Source organism: Eubalaena glacialis, chromosome 17, assembly GCF_028564815.1.
Source record: "Eubalaena glacialis isolate mEubGla1 chromosome 17, mEubGla1.1.hap2.+ XY, whole genome shotgun sequence".
Taxonomy (NCBI): Eukaryota; Metazoa; Chordata; class Mammalia; order Artiodactyla; family Balaenidae; genus Eubalaena; species Eubalaena glacialis.
Window position 1 is genome coordinate 186729 of NC_083732.1, and position 21829 is coordinate 208557.

The 21829-nt window shown below is 41.5% G+C and overlaps 2 protein-coding genes across 7 annotated transcripts in view; one reads left to right on the forward strand and one right to left on the reverse strand.

Moving 5' to 3' along the window:
* Positions 1-21829, forward strand: part of SPIDR (scaffold protein involved in DNA repair) — a 367405-nt gene that overhangs the window by 95097 nt on the left and 250479 nt on the right. The window lies entirely within an intron of this gene.
* On the reverse strand, positions 11322-12134 carry LOC133076842 (large ribosomal subunit protein uL30-like). Its single transcript, XM_061171430.1, has one exon. The coding sequence runs from the start codon at positions 12126-12128 to the stop codon at positions 11382-11384; it is 747 nt and encodes a 248-aa protein (XP_061027413.1). The 5' UTR covers positions 12129-12134; the 3' UTR covers positions 11322-11381.

Below are 21829 nucleotides of genomic sequence, written 5' to 3' on the forward strand. Positions count from 1 at the left end.
GTTTCGTAAGGGCCTGGATCATCATGAATGAGTGAGTAGAGGTAAGACAGGCAGATGGGTAGTGGCAGGGATTTTTTTGAAAACACTGCTGGCAAGACTCATATACTCATGAGTTAAATACCTGTGTCTATGGTGAAAGCAGAACTAAATACAACTGTTTAAACATTCAATTCTCATGAAAATAGAATCGGTGATATTATATTTTTTATTCTGTATTTATTCCCTTAAATTTCTCTACTTTTATCAGACAGTTTTACACCTATAATGAGGGTGACAGGACAAAGTTGAGGGATCAGAGCATGATTTCTCACTCTGAGTATCTGTCAGTACTGAAACTTTCATGTCATAGTGGAGGATACTTAACGAAATATGTGTCCTGATACCGTTGGAATTTTCATCTGTGAGAAAAACTAAGTGGAGAAAGATTCTGTACTTAATTAAGGAAAAGAGTTAAAGAAATGAGTGTAGGGCTTCCCTGGTGGCGCAGTGGTTGAAAGTCTGCCTGCCAATGCAGGGGACACGGGTTCGAGCCCTGGTCTGGGAGGATCCCACATGCCGCGGAGCAACTGGGCCCGTGAGCCACAACTACTGAGCCTGCGCATCTGTAGCCTGTGCTCCGCAACAAGAGAGGCCGTGATAGTGAGAGGGCCGTGCACCGCGATGAAGAGTGGCCCCTGCTTGCCACAACTAGAGAAAGCCCTCACACAGAAACGAAGACCCAACACAGCCATAAATAAATAAAAATAAATTAAAAATAAATTAAAAAAAAAAGAAAAAAGAAATGAGTGTATAATAAGCATGCATGATCAAATGGCTTGGCCATTTGAAAATGTATTACCAAAATTTCATATGATAATTAAATTCCAAGTAGAGAGCTCATTAACAAAGCTAATGTGTCCCATAGGTTGAATGTGTGGTAATGATCTGTATAACGTATATTTCCAGGAGAAATTGTAATGAAAAACATTCCTGAGTAGACAGCACATTTGAGGTAGGTGGGGGCAGGGAAGGGTTGCATCTGATACCTAAAATAAGACCAGTATATACATAAAGCCCTAGAAAATTTGGATGTTGAACTTCAGTTTTTAAAACTTGTATAGTAAGGACATCTGCTATTTTGTGGGTTTCTAACTGATATACAGAGTCCTAGAGGATCTTGCTTATGTATATTTTTCTCATTCAGTTTCCACAGTGGCCCTGTTGAGGTGGGCATTACTGTCTCTATTGTGCCTGTGGGAAAATTTGGCTGAGTCTCAAATTAAAACCTTGCCCAGCATTACTCTGCTGGTAAAGGGCAGATGAGGACAACAATGGAATCTTTGATTTAGGTCCTAAGAGAAGAAGAATCTCCTTGTATTCTAATCAGTTTAAGTTGAGTGCTCATGTAAAAGGTTTTGATTCTTAAATAAGTAGGAAATTAAGGAATAGGGGGACGTGAATTTATCAACGGGGATTGTAAGGGAACACATTAAACTTTCTATACTAACATGCTTCTTGTTCATCTTTTACTTAGAGTCTTCCATCCAAATTTCTGGGCCTTGACACACCTTGCTATTTGGATCTAAGGGAGAGAAAATCATTCCACTGTGTTTCCACGTCCCAACACCCACTCCCTAGGCACCAGTCAGAACTTGTACTTATCTTGCCTGTGTTGGAGATGTCAGCGCACTGCTCTGCTCAATGTGTGTCTTATAGTTTTTAAAGATATCCCACTAGGTTCTAGGATGTCTATGTGAAAAAAGCACTGAGTGTGGAGGGGTTTAGGAAGGCCAAGAGAAGGAGGACATTTGCTTAAGTCAAACTTCTTTCCTTTATCTTATTTTTACTCCATCATTCCACTTTGGCTATGGGTTACATTCTTTCTATGGTATGATGGACCGAGATAGCATTTATTTTCCTCACCATATGATTTCTGCTGCTTTTACTGAGCTGAACTTCTAAGAAGGAAAGCTCAAAGAGCCTCAAACTCATTTCCATAAATATGTGCCTTTGTTTTTTTTACTTATAAGAAAGAGATTTGAAATCTGGAATTTGGAGTTCTGAAAAAAATTTGGGGAGGAAATGAGAAAGAAAGGAAAGGAGATTTCTTATGTGTTGAGGATGTAGTGTTTTAAAGCTGCATTAAGGTTAGTAAATGATATTAGAGGACATTAAATATAAATATGCGTATCTGTGATTCAGTGGATTTGTGAGTGTTTACTCACTAAAATGTTCGTGGCTTACACGTATTTTATTCTGACAGTCTTTGCTCTCCACACTGGTAAGAATTGCCATCCTTACTTATCAAATCTGTTAACAAGTAAACTGGGCTTTGGGCAGACCATTTCATTTTATTTTTTAATTTTAAAGAAATAAATATCGAGTGATTATCTTATTTTTTCCCAAATAACTGTATGTCCAAAATGATAGGTTTACAGTGTCTGTTCACTCCTGAGTTTGGCCCATTTTCCTGTGGTGGCAGGAGACAGGACCTAACACAGATTTTCTTAATTTAAGATTAAGGTTTAAGGCTAAGATCTCCTTATATCTGCCCCACAGCAGTCTTGTGAAGAGAAAACGATTAAATACATTCACACCTGTGCTCTCTGTAGTTGTCTCTAAATATGGAATGTCATTGGCTTAGATTATCTCATAAGAATTTCTCAGTTCTAGAGCACTTTCTCACCTTTATATCAGTGGGAAAATTTTAAAGATTTTGTTGTCATGTAATATATTTCTTTCTTTTTTATGGGTTTTTGTCCTGCCCATAGTTATTTACGTTTAAGAAGTTAGGATGTAGGATACACACACACACCTCTTTTTTTTTGAGTTTTCTCTGCATTATTAACTGATAATCACAATAACTTTTCTATAGTCTCTCTAGCTGGAGGTAATTAGAATTAACATTTTTGTATAATTTATTTTCATCTTAAGACATTAACTCTTAGTGTGAGTGGGATTTCCTGGACATCTGGTAATGAGAATGAGGCATTTTACTTCTATAGATTTTTAGTAGAGTTCTGTTTTTATATTATTTGTGGCACATTAGATGAAGAATTCATATCACCTCTGTTATCATTGTGTTGGAACACTGTTAGTCCCAAACGTTGACAGCATCTCTCCTTTGAAAAGTACCACAGTCAAGGCGTCTGCTTGTTTGGGAGCCCCAAGTCCCAGTTCTGTGTGTCAGAGCACGTGAAGGAGTCTGAGATGGCCTTCCTTTTTGGCTGTACCCACAGGGGCAAAATGGAAAAGAGAGTTAATGAATACAGTATAGTGATTTTATGTCTTACCTTTTCTTCAAGGATGAAGGTGGGGTATGAATTTGTTTTAATTCTTTTTCCTGTTTTCCTCGAAAATCAACTTAACCACTGCAGATAAACTTGAGATTAAATCTCGACTTTATGCCTTATAGAGTTTGTAAGTGTCCTACAGTTTAGGGTAGAGAGCATCCCACCTCTGAAGAAAGTACAGTAATTGTGGGTGTGTGTGTTTCATGTATTTTTTTGTGTCTCAAGAAAATATCATAAATGGTAGTTCTCATTTTGGAATGTAGCACTAGCTTTCTCCTCCCAGGTATTCTTCCTTCTTTGAAAAATGGATCCTCAGTAATAACAAACCATAACAGTGTGGTCAGGATTGGCTTTCATGCTGAATCATATGGATGTATGTGTATGTGTAAAACTGTTTGAAAGAGCCTGGAACACTCTTTTTACAGAAATGGAGAGTGGCTTTCCCAGAAAACAGGCAACAAGAATCATTGCTGTGTGGCTGGTTATTTCTCATTAGTCCTTAAGCAGCCAAAGGATATCACTCTCAAATTGTAATTCAGTTTATTCTGCTCATCTTGGAGCCTGGAGAAATTTATTCTGCTCACCGTGTTTGTCATTGATTCATCTGTATAAGAACAAGTCCCAGGGTAGGAGGCCTGTGGATGCTTGTGGACCAGGCAAGTGATACAAACCATTAGGGCCCAGAGGGCCTGGCTGAGCACAGGAACTGTTAGTAAGCTCTAGCCAGCTGTTGCCTTGCAGGAGTGTGATTACAGCATTGCCAGATCTTCTCAATTTCAAGAGAAGCTATCAATCAGATCTGACTGTGAAATCTCCCAATTTCTACATGTAGGCAACTAGTTCAAAGAGAAATAACGAAAAGTGAAAAACTCTGTAGGGCAAAAAGCAAAAATGAAAACTTCTCTGCTGGCTGCCAGTTTGCCTCTTGTGCTTTAAAGTATCTTTACAAGTTTGGCTTGTTTAGATTCCACATATAAGTGGTACCATGCAGTACTTGTCTTTGTCTGCCTGACTTATTTCACTTAGTGTAATGGCCTCAAGCTCCATCCATGTTGTCGCAAATGGCAAGATTGCATGGTCTTTATTGTGGCGTGGGCAGCCTCCTGTGTGCAGTTGCCACTTGTCTGCCCTCGCTGCAGGCCTGTGGCTATTCTACTGGATGTGTCTTTGCTGTGTACAGCGCAGTGCTTCTAGCAAAAGAAGGAGTCCACAAATGTTCGGGCGTGTTACCTCTAAAACTTTTCTTCTGCCAGAGAAGATCAGGTAAAGACATATGGGTATTTCTGGAAGCATGAAGCTTCTTCTGGAGCATTGAGCTTTACGGCAAGCTGTGGATGAATCTGCTCCATTCCGGCAATTACAGAGGTGGCTCTGCCTGACCTCTTTCGGTACCAGGTTCACACAGTCCACATACCATAGGCAAGGACGGAAGCCCCCTCAATCCCAGAGTTCCCTTCCCCCAATCGGCAAACACTATTATTAAATTCTTCCAGAGACGTAAGTAAATGTATATGAAGATAGCTCCCTTGACCTCTTTAACAAATGACAGCATACTTGACACATAGCTCTGCACACGAAGTCACACATTTAGTGTGCCCAGACCCTTCCATAGTAGCTCAGGAGGTCTCTTTTTTACCGCTGTGGCACAGTATCCTCACGTGGTGATACCGTCATCCATTTAGCTGTTCCCCTGTGGGTGGACTTTCAGATTGTCTCCCATCTTTTACTTATGAAACAAAGCAACCCTTGTGCACATGCAATTTTGCACATGAAAATGCACATTTTCCAAGTTCTATTTCCCTCCCTACTTTAAAACCTCTTTTGCTATGTGTCCTTGATGTCTAGAAGAAGTAGTTTATTTTCCTAGAATCTTTTTTCCATTTACTCCTATTTTAAGAGTCTTAAATATTATTCAATGTAAACATTAAATAAATTGACTTGTCTGCCACTCTGGATTGTTAATTATGCTATTACCTCATTCCTACAGAGACCAGAATGGATGGCCTAGTGTATTAACCTCTGTTTTAAAGATGTTCTTCCAGGCAAGGAGAAATAGAGAGATTATAAAAACAGGTGAAAGGTTAGGATTGGAGATGTAGATTGGATCGTGGGGAAAATTGACTTAATTCTCTAGCTTCTTGTATGTGCTGCATAAGATGCTGAGGGATATGGAAAAGAATACACACACACACACACACACACACACACACACACACACACACACACACACATATCTTGATAAAGTGGGAGAGGTACAGTGCCCCTGTAAAAAACTTGATAGGAGCCAGAGCAAGATAAGGCTAACGCCAGGCGGTATGGGTGAAGAGGTCCTTGAGGCAGGTGGTAGGATGAGAGTGATGAGAAAAGCCTTTGTGGAGCTGACTCCTCAAGGCTAAGGCATGTCTTCCTGAGAGAGCAGCACCCAGAGCCTGAGGTGGGGCTAGAAGCTGAGGAGTGCAGGCAGCTGACTCTGTGGTGTGGAGTTGGATTACGGGCTTTGAAGTATGAGTTCAGGGCCCAGGGAATGCTAAGTGTTGGCCTTGAGCGCTGGCACCAGGAGCTCCTGTATCCGTGACTGGGACAAGGGGCTGCTCTGGTTCCCGAGCGGGAGTTCCTGAGTCGGCTGAGTGGGGTGTTGGGGACTTTACTGGCATGTGCAGAGTGGGGCCAGTGTGTGCGTGGACAGAAGGAGAAGAAAAGAAAGTTCCAGGGAGGGGAGGTCAGGTTGGGAGACCAGTGTTTCTAATGACCCTGTTCTAGACAGAGTGTGCTTGGGAATGGAGAGAGGGAGGAGTATTAAGATTTATTGATGAATTAGTTTCAGTTCGGCTTGATGTCAAAGAGAACACAGAGTAAAAGGTAAAATCATCATGCTGAGGCTGATACCCTGGAATACTGGCTGCCTGTGGGTGTAATGGAAATCTCAGAATGGGGTAACTCTGAAGGGGAAGGCTGTTAGTTCAATTTTATCATGTGAGGTTGAGTGAGATGTTCAAATATAAATGTCTCAGGCATTTGTAAAGATGAGTGAATCAGGGATAAAAAAGCCGGAGGCATAGATTTGGGAGTTGTCTATAATATTTTGGTTTTTGGAATCTCAGGATTGAAAAATAAAATATATAGAGAGAGCCCAAGTACCCAGTTTCTAATCAGTGCCATAAAATTCTTCCTTGATGACAAGTATTTTGATGCCAAGTTTTTGTGGGTTTTGTGTTTTCTTTATAAATTGTGGTAGGTAGAATTCTAAAATGACCTCTGACATCCCCATTTCCGGCAGTACCCTGCATCATCCCTGCGACGGTGACTAGGATGGTATTTACTCCCATGATTAGGTTTTGTTATGTAGCACAGTGGACTTGAAGACAAGAGTTGATCCTCAGTGGGCCTGACCTGATCCCATGAGCCCTTTCAATCTGGGTCTAGATGTCAGAGACTGAGGAAGTCAGAATTGGAAGCAGGAAAGGGATTTATGTAATATTGCTGGTTCACAGTTGGAAGAGGCCACAGGGCAAGGTATGGGGCAGCATCTAGGAGCTCAGAGTGGACCCCGGCCAACAGCCAGCAAGGAAATAGAGACCTCGGTCATAAAGCCGAAAGGACCTGAATTCTGCCAACAAGAAAATGAGCTTAAAATTGGGTTTTTCTCCAGAGTCTCCAGGGGAGAACTAAGCCCAGCCATACCTTGATTTCAGCTTTGTGAGCAGAGGACTCAGTTAAAGCGAGCAAGGGCCTTCCCTGGCGGTCCAGTAGTTAGGACTCTGTGCTTCCACCGCAGGGGGCGTGGGTTCAGTCCCTGGTCGGGGAACTAAGATCCTGCATGCCATGCGGTGCAGCCACAAGAAAACAAACAAAAAAAAACCAAGCAAGACTTCTGGCCTGCAGAACTACCAGCTAAATAAGCCTGTGTGACTACAGTCCCCTGAGTTTGTGGAAACTTGTTACACACGATAGAAAACTAACATAAAGCTCGTGGACAGCATTCACAGGGCACAGGTAGTGTATGTTGTTACGTAAACCCACACGTTTAAGAGAGTGGGAATATGTCAACATAAAGAGGTTAAAAAGCTGGCAAGAAACTCTGCTGCCGGCATCCCAGCACAGTGAAGGGTCATCTTCACTCTCCCTCCCTCTGGGAGCCCTCACTGGCCCCCACCCCTGGGTCTGGCTTCGTGCCCTTCTTACATACCTTATAGCACTTTGTCCTTCCTCCTTCCATGGCATGTAGCGCACTCTGTTGTAACAGATGATTCCCTGTCCATAACTAGCCCATGTCTGTCTTAGTGTTTGTGCAGCAGCATCGAGCAGAGCACTTGTTGTTCATCAGTGTTTGTTAAGTGAATGAAGGTGAGAAAGGCAGATGGAGATTGTAAGAACACAGTGATTCCAAAGCCAAATTAGAAATCGTAGGATGGTGATATCAGTGGTTATTAACAGAGTCAGAAGGAGTTGAGACGTCGAAAAGGTGGTTTTGTGAGGGAGATCTCACTCTTGAGTGCAGCTCATTTAGAGTGAAATAGTGAGTTCCAAACAAGATTTCGGAAATTAGGGTAAAAAGCAGGTCCTTGGTACCTCACATTGTCTTGCAGAGGTGAACATGCTCTGTGTCTTGATAGAAAATCGACGTGGTCACACACTCTAGACACAGGAAAGGAAGTCACGTGTGGTCTTTTATGAAAAACTTAATAGTCTCCTTGTTGTTACTACCACTATTAAATATTTTTAAAGCCTATTATTGACTAAAAACATATATGCAATACTGTTTCTTGCTTAATGGTGGAAAAGGTCTAAGCATCCGGAAAAGAATTCTGGACATGGTAAAAAAAAATTAAAAAGAGGGGGGTGGGATATGAAGTTTCCTTTGAGTTGAGTTTCTATTGTCTACAGATGGAGGAGATAGGAACAACTTCTACCAGAGGTTCCTTAGACCTTATTAGGAAAGTTGTATTAAACTCAAAATGATAATTTGTGTTAATTCATTTAATGCCTAGGAACTGACTAGTAGTGTGGTCTTTGTGACTAGGATACATTTTACGGGCAAGTGGAAATAAACTCTAGAAGTTGCCATTTATTACAGAGACTAGATGCTTATTGTGTGAGCGTTTGTATGTGAAGAGGGCAATGCAGGGCATTGTAAAATGAAGAGGAATATGACCAGGACTCTTACTGTGTAGGAGCAGATGAGTGAGAGTGGTCTTCCTCTGTCCCTTTAGTCAATATCATCACCAGACATTTTTCCAGGAGAGCTTTCTGCAAGGAATAGAGGAGAACAGCGGCCCCTAACAGACATGATTTGACTTCTGTGGGTGAGCTTTACCCTAAACTGCATTGGCAAAGTTTCAGATTTATAATTAATGATAACCTGAATATACTATGTAAGGTTTTAAATAGATGTGAGACCACAAGTAGTTTCTTCAGTATTTTCTCAAGTTCTTAAGACACTTAATTCTCCCTCTTGACTTCCTCTTTGTCTTAGAAACTGCAATTTCCTTTGTAGGAATAACTTCTTGCTGGGCACCACTGTCTTCGGCCACTTCTGTCTTGGATGCCCTTTGTTTTCACCCAAAGTCATAACTGCATTGCAACACCAGGCCATTTCATCATCCTGTGAGTTGAGAAAGTCTAGCAGGAAATCACCAGTTGACTGTCCCCAGCACAAGCTTTGTGTTTCTTGGTTGCTGTGTCATGATAGGCAGTTACGAAGGGGATGCTTTGTAGAAAGAACTTCTTTTCTAGGGTATATTTAAGAGTCTCATCATCTGGGGAACAAAATACATGTGGAAAGAAAATATTTTCACCATAGTCTGAAAAAGATCCTGTTCAGGGCTGTTCTCCTGTGGTCATATTAAATTCACTCATATTTAACAGTGACTCTTTTGGTTTGTCTGTTTTTAAGTTTTAAGGTATGTTATGTACACCCCCTGCCCCCTGCCATTATATGAGTGTCTTTTCCTTTAATAGAATGGAAGGTAATCTCTATTTGTTTTATCTCCCATTCTCTTCTGTTTTCTACACTTCAAGTCTGCTGCGTTCTGTTAATCTCATCTTCTCTACACAGGAGCTGATTTCACGATTATCTCCTGAAAAGGTGATTTCCTAGATGTAACAATGGGTCAGAACAGAAATGGTTAGCCTATCCTATGAGTAGTATCTAAAAATTTGGTTGTGGTCTCCTGGAGGGTCTTTTCGTGTGTGTGACATCTAATTTAGAAAGAAATCTGCTCTCCTCCCAAAGCAGAAGGAACCTCTTTAGTTTCCTTCTCTATTAACTGCAGAAGTGGTGCAAAGTTTATTTCCCCTTTGTTGCTGTTCAGATGGAACAGTTGCACCTAGGGCTCCCAACACTTAAGGGAAAGGTATATAGTGAAAAAAAATTGATTTCTGCTATTGTTATTTAGAGATCACATAAAGAGAAGTTTTCAGTGAGTGAAGTGGTCAGAACTTACTTATTTCATATTCTCTCACAGGAAATTTCTTTATGCCAATCTATACTCTTGGAGCCATACATACAAAAACCAGGTTAGGCTTTCAAGCTCACAGTCTCAAATAAGGACAGACATGTATACAAATAGTACATAGAAATAGAACTGGGTACAATATGTAGTGGTGGCAAAAAGAAAAGCCCTTTGTGGGTTAGGAAGAACTCCATTGTAGGTACCAGCTAAAGCAATATGGGGACTGCTAGTGGTAGGCTCGCCATGGTGGGTGTGTGGGTGCTCACTCGTAATAGATGGCTGGGGTGGGGAGAAGGGTTTCGTGGATGTTGGATGCTGTAACAGAGTCTTCAGCATTGAATGGGAGTTTGCCAGGTAGAAAAGAAGGAGCAGGGGCATTCCAAGTAAAATAAATAGTATATTAAAGGAAGAAAGAACAGAATTCAGTAATTTGGTGTAGCTGAGTTAGGCTTTTTTATGGAAGAGCAATAGGAAATGAGCTTAGAGAATTAAGATCATGAGGGTATTGAATGCCAGACTATTTATATGCCTTTTATTTATGTTTGCAAAAGACAGAGCTTTTCATCCATCCAAACAAAACAAAACTCTCACCTTTCTTGACTGTACTTCCCCTGCAGCTTCTGCCTCATTTCCCAACTCCTGTGTAAAGCAGAACTCCTTGAGACGTGTCTTTATGTTTCTGTCTCTAATGTCTCTTCTCTGCCTCTGGTCCAGCTTCTGCCCCGAGCATGGTGCTGTTCCCCAAGGCCGCAAAGTTTCAGTCCCAAGGCAGCCTCTTCATTCTCATCCCACATGACTTAGCAGCAGCACTGGCACTGCTGATCACTTGCTCCTCCTTAAAAACTACGATCAGAGATTTTTTTAAAAGGGAAGAGAAAGAAAACCATTACAGTGTGTATATGTTGCTTCATAAAATCGTTGTTTCAGTTGTAGACATATATGTCTTGCCAATTGAAATTTGTGTTGTAGTCAAAAGTTTGAAATCATTTGCAAAATTAGAGCATGAGAGTTAAGAACGTGGACAGCATGGTTTCAGATGGGCCAGGTTGGAGTCCCAGTTGTCATTATTCTACCTAGAAGCAACTTAACGTCTTTGGGCCTTCTCTGAGAAAGAATAGGAATAACTATCTCATAGGCATATAGCAAGGATCAAGAGATCATGAAAATAAAGCCTCTGGGTTTTCTTCCAAAGAAGCCAAAAAAGATCGGGAGAGCTCCTAAATAGATGGCTCGGTTAGAAGTGCTTTGCCTAGAGCTTTCTGGGATGTGGTGGTCATATTTTTATCCCAGCTGCTTGTATCGTTTGCCCTCTGGCTCTGCTGTGCTGACCACAGGACAACTCCCCACAGATGGAGGGCTCCTTATTCCTTCGTATTTCTGCCTCCTGCTGTTGTCTTTGCTTAGAGTTCACTCTTCTTTCCCAACTCCATCCCTGCCTGTGAAGTATCTACTCAACTTCAAGTCACCTCTTCTGGGAAGGCTTTCCCATCAACCTTCCTTGCCCATAAACTTGAGCCCTCGGTCCCTGTGAATCCTCCCATGATCCATATCTACTATAACGCCTATCACTCTTTTTTTTTTTTTTTTTTTTTTTCAATTTGAAAGCAGTCACTGTTTATTAACTGACCAAATTACAAAAATAATCACGGTAGATACCTTAGTTCATCCTTCTAATAAGTCTGTTGATCTGGTCTTCCCTGTTGCCAGCATCTCCACCTTCTACAAAATGGGTAGTCTTTTTCTTCATTCCACCTCGTGGAGAAGACAATTTGAAGGGCCACAGGAAGTTGTTTGCTTCTTTGAAACGTTTTCCAACAGTATAGATCCCATGAATCAGATCCTCCATGCAGATAATACCGTATTTGCCAAGACATCGAGCAATCAACACGTTATCCGTCAGGGCAATTCGCTTCTTGTTGATTTTGCCATAACCACGCTTGTAGATCAATTCATTTACTGACTTCAGGTTTGGGTACCCCCAGGCAATGTATGGTTCCACAATTCTCAGCATGTTAATTGAAGCCTTGTTGAGCTTCACAAAGGTGCCATTGAAAATCTGACGGAGGCGAAGAAGCTGCAACACCTTTCGAACCTTTGGGCTCACACCATGGATGCCTCTGATCCTGATGACAAATGCCAATTTGGGTTCCGCGGGTACGTAGAAGTTGCCAGCTTTTCTTGCCATCCTAGCCATGCGAATTTCACTTCTGTACATCTGCCGGTATTCCTTGTGATAGTGCTTGGCTTTTTCATAGATAAGCTTCCTCCTTGCCTTTCGAAGCATCTTCTGGGCAAATTTCTTTCTCAGGCGCTTGATCTTAAGCTCTGCGAAATTCTTTCGCTTTTTCTTAAGGGTTTCTGGCACAGCAGGAACCTTCTTTTTCTTCTCTTCAGCGCCCTCCATGGTTCCAGCCGGGAAAGAGCTCCTATCACTCTTTATGTTACTAATGTTTGCCTTTCTGTTCCTTCTTCTATATTGCAAGTTTCTTGAGGCCAGGAAAAATGGTTTATTTATCCTTTGTCCCCAGCCTAGAACAATGCCTGGTACATGTTATTAATATTTGTTGAGTGAGTAGGGATAGGAAGGCTTGTAATTTGCTAAGGCAGTGCTGGCCATTGGGATAAGTAAGATAATATACTATTTCTATTCCTAAGAATCTTTTTTTTTTTTTTTAAAGGCGTTCTCATTAGCTACACTCTTTATTTTTTATTTTTCTTTTTAGTTTTGGCTGTGTTGGGTCTTCGTTGCTGTTCACGGGCTTTCTCTAGTTGCAGCAAGCGGGGGCTACTCTTCGTTGCGGTGCACGGGCTTCTCGTTGCGGTGGCTTCTCTTTGTTGCAGAGCACAGGCTCTAGGCATGAGGGCTTCAGTAGTTGTAGCACGTGGGCTCAGTAGTTGTGGCTCGCGGGCTCTAGAGCGCAGACTCAGTAGTTGTGGTGCATGGACCTAGTTGCTCTGCGGCATGTGGGATCTTCCCAGACCAGGGCTCGAACCCGTGTCCCCTGCATTGGCAGGCGGATTCTTAACCACTGCGCCAACAGGGAAGCCCTATTCCTAAGAATCTTATAGTGCTTTTTATATTTCTTCATTTAATTCTCAAGGTAACATTGTGAAGTAGGTATTATTATTCCTCTTTTATAGTTTGAGATATTGAGGCTCAGAATGGTTAAAAAACTTGTCCAGGTTATACCACTAGCAGATACCGAAGCTAGAATTTACAACCGGGTCTCTCTGATTCAAGTGCCAATTTTTTTTCTGCTGCATCAATATAAAGAAGTCTTGTTCACATTTGTATTTCCCATATTGCCTAGAGCATTTCTTTGTATGTATGTGACAGTGAATTAAAATTTTTAAACTGAGTTAGTGTCAAAAGTGAGCCATTTTGTGCCAGGAACAATAATTTTCCAAATCATATGTGATTTGAAAGAATTAACACAATGTCTAAAATTATTAGCTGGTGCTAGGTACTATGCTATGCACAAAGGAGATGAAAAGGAAGAGGTACAATGGCTAGAATTGGAATAAGGGTCTTCAAGAACTTATTCATTAATTATCAAGCTCTAGTGACCTAACTATGGAAAATGGAGGTAAACATGACAATATTCAGATCACTGCTATGGAATGTATTCCTGAAATGGTATTATAAAACTTGATTAAAAATCTGCAGCTCATCAGAAAAAGAGTATTTCAAGTAGTATTTCAGATAGTGCTGCTGCTTTTAAAGATAAATGAAGAAGATCACAACCTTCTCATAATCAAAAGGCTTAATTTAAAAAAATCATGTTTGTTAAAAATTCCATAGACTGAAGGGTTTGGCCAAGATGGCGGAGTAGGAAGATCCTGAGCTCACCTCCTCCCACAGGCACTCCAACATTACAACTGTTTACAGAGCAGCTATCGATGAGGACCATCTAAATACTAGTGGGAAAGATTTTTCACAGCTAAAGATAATAGAGATAGAACCACACAAGACTGATAGGAGGGGTGGAGTCCTGGTATAGTCAAGACCCACAGCCCTGGGAGGGCAGCCACAATCAGGAGGATAATCACAATTGCAGAGGTTCTCCTCGAGGAGCTCCCCAGCTAGGGGGTCCTGCACCAAGAAGGCAAGTCCCCAGAGCGCCTGTCTTTGAGGGACAGTGGGGCTTGCTTTTGGGAGAGCCAGAGGGCCGTAGGAAACAGAGACTCTGCTCTTTAAGGGCACACACAAAATTTCACGTGCTCTGAGACCCAGTGCAGGGGCAGTAATTTGAAAGGAGCCTGGGTCAGACCCACTTGCTGATATTGGAGAGCCTCCTGTAGAGGCAAGAGGCAACTGGGATTCCTCCTGGGAACATAGATGCTGGTGGCAGCCATTTTTGGGAGTGCATTCTTCCATGAGGACACTTGGTGCTGGCAAGGGCCATTTTGGAATCTTCCCTTTAGCCCATCAGTGCCAGAGGCTTACCCACCCATGAACCTGTCAGCACAAGCCCTGGGACCAAGCAGCAAGCTGCATGAGGACCCAGTCCTGTCCACCAGCAAGCCCAGGACTTGGCCTCACCCACTACTGGGCTAGCACCAGCCCCAGGGCTCCTGGGGCCTGCAGTCAGCCACCTGGGACCCAACTCCACCCACCAGGGAGCTGGCAGCAGCCCCAGGGCCCCCCAGGCCATGCAGCCAGTCATGCCAGGACCCAGCCCCAGCTACCAGGATGCTGGCAGCCACTGCCAGTGCAGGACCTGGCAGCCAGCTGGGCCAGGGACCAGCTCCACCTACCAGTGTGCCCACAGTATTCACCTGCCATAACAGAAGGGCCCACACAGCTCACATAGGGGCCACCTCTAGAGCATATAGCTCTGGTGACCGGAGGAGGTGTGCTGCAGGGCCCCCCCACAGGACATCTTCAACCTAAGGCCACTCATCCAAGATCAGGAAGCCTAACCAGCCTTTCTACTTAATACAAAGAAATAAAGAAAGAGAATTAGGCAAAATGAGAAGACAAAGGAAAATGTTCCAAACGAAGGAACCTCAGAAGAACTTAATGAAGTGGAGATAAGCAATCTACCCAGTTAAGAGTTCAAGGTAATGATTATAAAGATGCTTACAGAACTGAGGAGAAGAATGGTTGGACACAGTGAGTTTAACAAAGAGTTAGAAAATTTAAGGGAGAACCAAGCAGAGTTGAAGAATGTAATAACTGAAATAAAAAATAGGCCAGAAGGAATCAACAGTAGATGATAGGATACAGAGGAATGGATCAGAGAACTGGAAGACAGAGCAGTGGAAATCACTCAAGCTGAACAGAAAACAAAATTTAAATGAGGACAGTTGAAGAGACCTCTGGAACAACATCCAGTGTACTAACGTTTGCATCATAGGGGTTCTAGAAGAAGAGAGAGAACTTATTTGAAGAAATAGTAGCTGAAAACCCTCCTAACCTGGGAAAGGGAAGAGACATCTAGGTCCAGGAAGCACAGAGTCCCAAACAAGATGAAACCAAAGAGGTCCACACTATAACCCGTAACAATTAAAATGACAAAAAAATAAAGATGGAGAATATTAAAATCAGCAAGTGAAAAGTAACTAGTATGTACAAAGGAACTCCCATAAGATTATAAGTTGAGTTTCAGCATAAATTTGCAGGCCAGAGGGGAATGGCACGTATATTCAAAGTGATCAAAGGAAAAAACCTGACAACCAAGAGTACTCTACCCGGGAAGGTTTTCATTGAGATTTGAAGGAAAGGCAAAGAGTTTTACAGACCAGCAAAAGCTAATAGAATTCAGCACCACGAAAACAGTTTTACAAGAAATATTAAAGGTACTTCTCTAAGCAAAAAAAGAAAGGCCACAACTAAAAATATGAAAATTATGAAAGGAAAAAAATAAAAAAAGATATAAATTGGCCCACTTTGAATATATTTCCGAATTGTTTGGATTTAATTATTTTGCCTTGTTTGTGCAGTTTTGAAGTCTAAGTGTCTAAGTTCTCTTTTGTTTTCCTTCTTTTTATGTCTGTCCAGCAAAAAGAGAATGTTTTCCTGTTTGTCTCCACCTTGGGCCTCTTTGTGATAGTTTACTCTTAGATGCTGTCCTCATTTTTAGCTGAGATTTAATCTTCTGATTTGTTGTGGACAACTCAGCTTTCGATTGTACCTAATTTAATCAAGGAGACAAGAAAGGCCATTTAAACAATAGACAACGCCTAATTTTAATAGATACGGCCAGGTGGATTTGTAGCTAAAACTGGTAGAAAGTTCGCAAGGTGTGTAATTCTCTATTTTGCTTTGTCTAGTTTAGAAGTTGTATATTTTTCTTTCTTTTTTGCTTTGGTAAAATAGATCAAGACTTAATAGCTTTTAAGAAAACAAAAAAATTTTTTAGGGGCCTTTAAGAAAATAGCTCTAATTGTTTTATGTTTTCAAGCTGTTATAAATTTCTTGTTTTGTTTAGTTTCTTTTAGGATAGTTGTCATTAAATCAGTAAGTTGTGGATGATGAAGAAAGGAATTTATATAGATTTGGGGCACTTACAAGTATGGTTAAGAACTTCACACGATAGAAAAGCTTTTTTGTTTGACCTCATTCGAGGTCATGTATTACCTGAATGGTTAAGGTTCATGTTAATGCTGGTCCAGTGTCTCAGAAGTTTGGATTAAATGTTTATAAGGTAGGACCCTTTCTATAAAAAAGCTCATTTCAAAACCTCTCAGTGATTTTTACGGGCTTTAATTTTGTTAGGCATACTTTGAGATATTCGTTGAGCAATACTGAATCCAGTTATTGGCTAAATTAAATGTTCTAAACTTTGATTGTAAGAACCAGTTGCAGGAAGTTACATGAGGATTCCACAGGAAAAAGATTATCTGTTGCTGGCTCTGAAGATGGGGGAGGCCATGTGGAAAGTCATGTAGGCTGGCAGCAGCCCCCAGCTGACTGCCAGCAAAAATTCAGGGACCTCAGTCCAAAAACTGCAAGGAACTGAATCTTCCACAACCATGCAAGCTGGGAAGAGGACCCTGAGCTCCAAACGAGAAGCAGCCAGCCAGCATCTTGATTTACCCTTGGGGGACTCTGAGTAGAGAACTCAGCCTGCCATTCCTGGACTCTCTAAGTTGGTGGTGATTTGTTACGACGCAGTAGAAAACCCAGTGTAGGGGTATGTCAGCCAGTCTAGGGATGCCCAGTGCCAGTGAGCCAGCTTACCCTTGGATTTTCTCTTCATAACTTTTGGTATTATACTGAGGTCAGAGTGGGTATCAGCAAATACTAATTGAATTTTAAAACTTATTTCTACTTCTAATTTAGGTGACTTGAGTTTTACTTTTATAATAGCATATTAAGGTACATTGAGTGATGAGGAAAGAATTCTGGTATTCTCCTTTGTTTACTTTTTGTTTTATTATTTTTTTAATCCGTGGTTGTCTTTACCTAGAAAAGAAATTGAGAAAAAACATTTTTATTGAAGCTCAGTTCTGGAATGGGATTGGCAAACTGTAGCTTGCAGGCGACGTCAAGCCCCTTACCTGTCTTTGCAAATGAAGATTGATTGGAACGTAACCACCCTCACTGGCTTATGTGTTGTCTGTGGTGGTTCTCTAAGTCTTGAATATACATTATTAAAAGAAATATATCCAGGGGACTTCCCTGGCGGTCCAGTGGTTAAGACTCCACTCTTCCAACGCAGAGGACGCACATTTGATCCCTCGTCGGGGAACTAAGATCCCACATGCCACACGGTACTGCCAAAAAAAAAAAAAAAAAATCCAGCCACATCTGATTACCAGGATTGTGTAGACTAGTTTGTACCTCTCACCCTCTCACTCTACTCAAATAATGGAAAGTGTATTAAAATTAATAAAATTCTATAAACTCTGTGTGTCTGGAGTCCTAAGACCATCCCCAGATTTAGTGATTTGTTGGGAGGAATCATTGGGCTTGGAAGTTGTTATACTTGAGGCTAAGGTTTATTACAGCAAATGATACCAAGCACAGTCCACAGGGGAAAGGTGTGTCAGGAGCATTTGGGGGAACCAGCCATGAGCTTCCAAGAGTGCTCACCCAGAGGTTGCACAGGACACGCTTAGTCCTCGAGCAATGACTGTAGCAGCACATGTAGAGTGTAGTAAGCTCACTGGTTCCTAGTGGGGTTTGGTCATGCCGGTAACCATGCTTGGTGACTGACTGTAGTGACCAAACCCAGTCTCCCACAGAAGGAAAGCAGTGCTCACCATAAATTACATGATTTGCAGAGACCGTCTAGACAGAATAGTACAGTGTGGCCAAGGTACTGAGTGTGCAAAATACTTCTATCCATTTGAATATTCCAAGAGATCAGTTCTCAAGTGCCAGTCAAGGGCCAGTGAGGAAAGCAGCCCTTCTGAGTGCACGTGCTTGGTTCAGCTCAACCGCTGAGTTAACACTCCTGAACACTCCATAGTAAGTGTTCAGAAACATACACAAAATTTTTGCTGGTTGTCAGTGTTCTGCTATACAGTGTTTTATATATATAGTTCCATGTATATATAAAATATTCTGCTAGTTCAACTATATTTCAGATATGTTCTTTTAGTGAATTGATTATTTTGTCAGCATTATCTTTATTTTTCAAGTAAGAAAATCTACATGACTTCGTGAATCAAGCCCAGCATAACTTTGTAGTATCATGGGTCTTTAAAACTTCACCAAGATAAACATTGTTTTGTTTGAATTTACAGTTTAAACCAAGTATCTTCTTAAGAGTGGACTGCTTTGTTGTTTCTAGCTTTTAGAGACTGAAACAACCTGGCACTTCTTTTTCATAGTTCATGTTCTTGCATGAATGTTAAAGAGTAATCATTTTCAGAGCTGACTTATCTCCATAATATTGTTTTAGCTCATTGTGGTCAGTAAAATTCCCAACAGTATGTTAAACATTATCTTTTAGTTATTGAAATAATGATGAAATGAGCATTATAAAACATTATACCTTTTAAAATCCTTGATATTAATATAAAGTGCTTGCTGTATCACCTTTACTGACCCTCATGTTATGGAAAAATACACAGGACAAATTTCTTCTTTAGAGAGAATTCATTTTGCCTTTCTGCACTTCAGTAGCTGTTGAAGTTAAATATGTAGACATATATATGTATGTGTATCTGTGTGTGTGTATATATGTTTTCCTCTATTCTTTTGGCTGGCATTATTTTCTAGACAGAGCCTGGTGTAGTGTGTTTAGAATCCTGTGTGGATAGTGGGGATTCCTGAGATTATTCACTTAACTTGTTGTGTGACTCTGGACGACTACATATAAATCATTTTATCTTCCTCTGTTTCAGTTTACCTAGTTTGCCCTCTTTCATCATGTTATATAAGATATGGTCAGATGCTACCTGCCTGAAGTCTGATTGGGACCTTTTCAGCTAACCTCTGAAATAATTGCTTTTAATTAATTAATTTATTTATTTATTTATTTTTGGCTGCTTTGGGTCTTCATTGCTGCGTGCAGGCTTTCTCTAGTTGTGGCGAGTTGGGGCTACTCTTTGTTGCGGTGCGCGGCCTTCTCATTGTGGTGGCTTCTCTTGTTGCAGAGCATGGGCTCTAGGCGCACGGGCTTCAGTAGTTGCAGCACGTGGGCTCAGTAGTTGTGGCTTGCGGGCTCTAGAGCGCAGGCTCAGTAGTTGTGGTGCATGGGCTTAGTTGCTCTGCAGCATGTGGGATCTTGCTGGACCAGGGCTCGAACCTGTGTCCCCTGCATTGGTAGGCGGATTCTTAACCACTGCGCCACCAGGGAAGTCCCTAAAATAATTGCTTTTAGATTTTCTTTACAATGAGTGTTTTTGGCTTCACTGAATTGTGAACAAGTAGCTAGATACAAATGTCTAAAGAGCAGAATCTATATTTTATTAATCTTTATAGTCCTCCTGTTGTCCAGCACTGAGCCTTGCTGTTTCCTGGTTTCAAACCCAAAGCAAACAAGGAGTCTGTGACTTTGATAGTCAATCAGAAATGCAGCTAGGAGCAGATTTGGGTATCACAGGTTTGAGACCAGCCAGCAACCTTGTTAATGGTGGGAAAGGAAACCCATCTGGCATATGCAGAACTGCATACCTCAAAGTCCAAAATAATGGTTATCCATGAGAATAATTGTGAGTTGTCAAGAAAATATTAAACTCTCTTCAGCATATGGTATTTTAGAAGATGGAAGTAGAAGAAATTATGGAAAACTACAGCCTCCTCCTAGAGATCACAGTATGGAAGGATGTATTAAAGGCTCCTGAGAAATCTCAGCACTTAATTTTATTCAACCATGTTTATTCAAATTGATTTGACCGTGGAGCTCCCTTTTCTCTGAATGCCTGTTAACACCTCCTGGAACCCATGTTTGGAGGGTACACCTTAGGCCCTGTGAGGCTGTGTAGTTGCTTTTCAGTGTTCTTGCTTTTGTTTATTCCCTTGTTCCTTAGGGCACTTACCTGGCTTGTTTCCTTTGAAGCCTTCTTTCTACCTTCTCTAGGCTCCTCCCTCCATTTCTTCCATCCCATCTCCCCCCCCCCCCCAACCCCATTCTGCATTGTGTAGGATTTTATTTTGTTTTAGTTTAGTTTAGTTTTTTTAAATTGAAGTGTGGTTGCTGTGCAATATTATATAAGTTACAGGTATACGATGTAGTGATTCACAATTTTTAAACGGTATACTCCATTTATAGTTATCGTAAAATATTGGCTATATTCCCCGTGTTTACAGTATATCCCTATAGCTTATTTTATACCTAATAGTTTGTGTAGGATTTTAATTCTTTGCCTTGAATAAAAGCAAAGCCTGACTCATAACCAGCAACAACCTGTGTCTTGCCTCTGGTTCTGTTTGCACAAATGAACAGATTAATCTTTTTGAGTATGCTGTCCTTTTTGCTTCTCTGTTAATTTTGAGGCCCCAGTTTTGAGTGTAAGTTTGAGTTGGATGCCCCTTAGCCTCCAGCTGACCAGGGATACGTGTGCCACCCCTGCCTGGGTCTGCCAGAAGGCCGTGTTGCAGAAAGACGTGGGCTGTGTCTTTCTCTGAACATATTTGAAACAGAATGGTCAGACAGGTTGTGTCACAGACTGCACCCATATTCCAGTGATATACTGTCTTCCTTGGAGGAAGGGTGCTTTTCTTTGTTCTCCTGGAGTCACTCGCCAGGCCATGTGGTCCTGGTTCTGGGTGGATCTTTGCTGCGGGCTCCTCCTGGACCTGGGCCTGCAGGCGCTTCTCCACACTCAGCTGCTCAGTGAACTCTGACTGACCCAGCAGGTTCCTTCTTGAGTGCCGCAGTTTCTCTCTCTTGCTCTTTGTCTTAGGGTGAGCCTTTGCCCTGCTGTTTCTCGTTTCCTCCTTGGGCTCCTCAGAGCAGGCACTTTGGATGCTAAGATGAGGTGGAGTGGTGCTTTTGTGAACCCATGTCGGTATTCTGTTGTTCTCACTGGGCTGGAATTGGAGGTTGGAAACATTTGGTTTGGGGAAGGCAAGCCAAGTGGTTTACAGAGGTGTAACCATGGGTGTAGCTTGTTAAACCTGTTTACCTCCGAAAATATTTTTTTTTCTTGAATGTGTGAGAAAATCTGTAGCTTTTGTTTCCCTCTTACAGCTGGCAGTGATTTTCATGGATAAAGTTTCAGTCACAGAAAGCTCACCAAGTAAACAGTGAAAGTGTATCTCCTATCAGTAGTTTAAGACTCTGTTGTCTAGAATTTTGTTGCTTTTATTGATTTTTAATCCCAGAAGAAAATAAAATACTGTTAGGAGCTGGGATTCTGATACACTCCTTCCATTCTTGGTGGTTTTGCTGTCCTTTTTCACACAACCAGTGTAGTTCTTGATAAATAGCCAGTGAACAGCCCATTGTTAATTAAGGAGTGTGTGTGTGTGTGTGTGTGTGTGTGTGTGTGTGTGTGTGTGTGTGTGTGTTACGATTCCACGGGAATTTAAAGACCACATGGATAAGGATTCTGGTGTCCCAACCCCGCCCCCAGTATATCCACTGTACCCAGAATGATTTCTGATATTGATACATAGCAGCATTCAACCACTTTGTTAAACGAATGAATTCCATTTTATAATTATGAGTGGAAATGAGAGCATTTGCTAACTAAATTTGTTGG

Bases quoted from the DNA above. Each gene is read 5' to 3' on its own strand.
- LOC133076842 (XM_061171430.1), bottom strand. From the start codon at position 12,128: ATGGAGGGCGCTGAAGAGAAGAAAAAGAAGGTTCCTGCTGTGCCAGAA.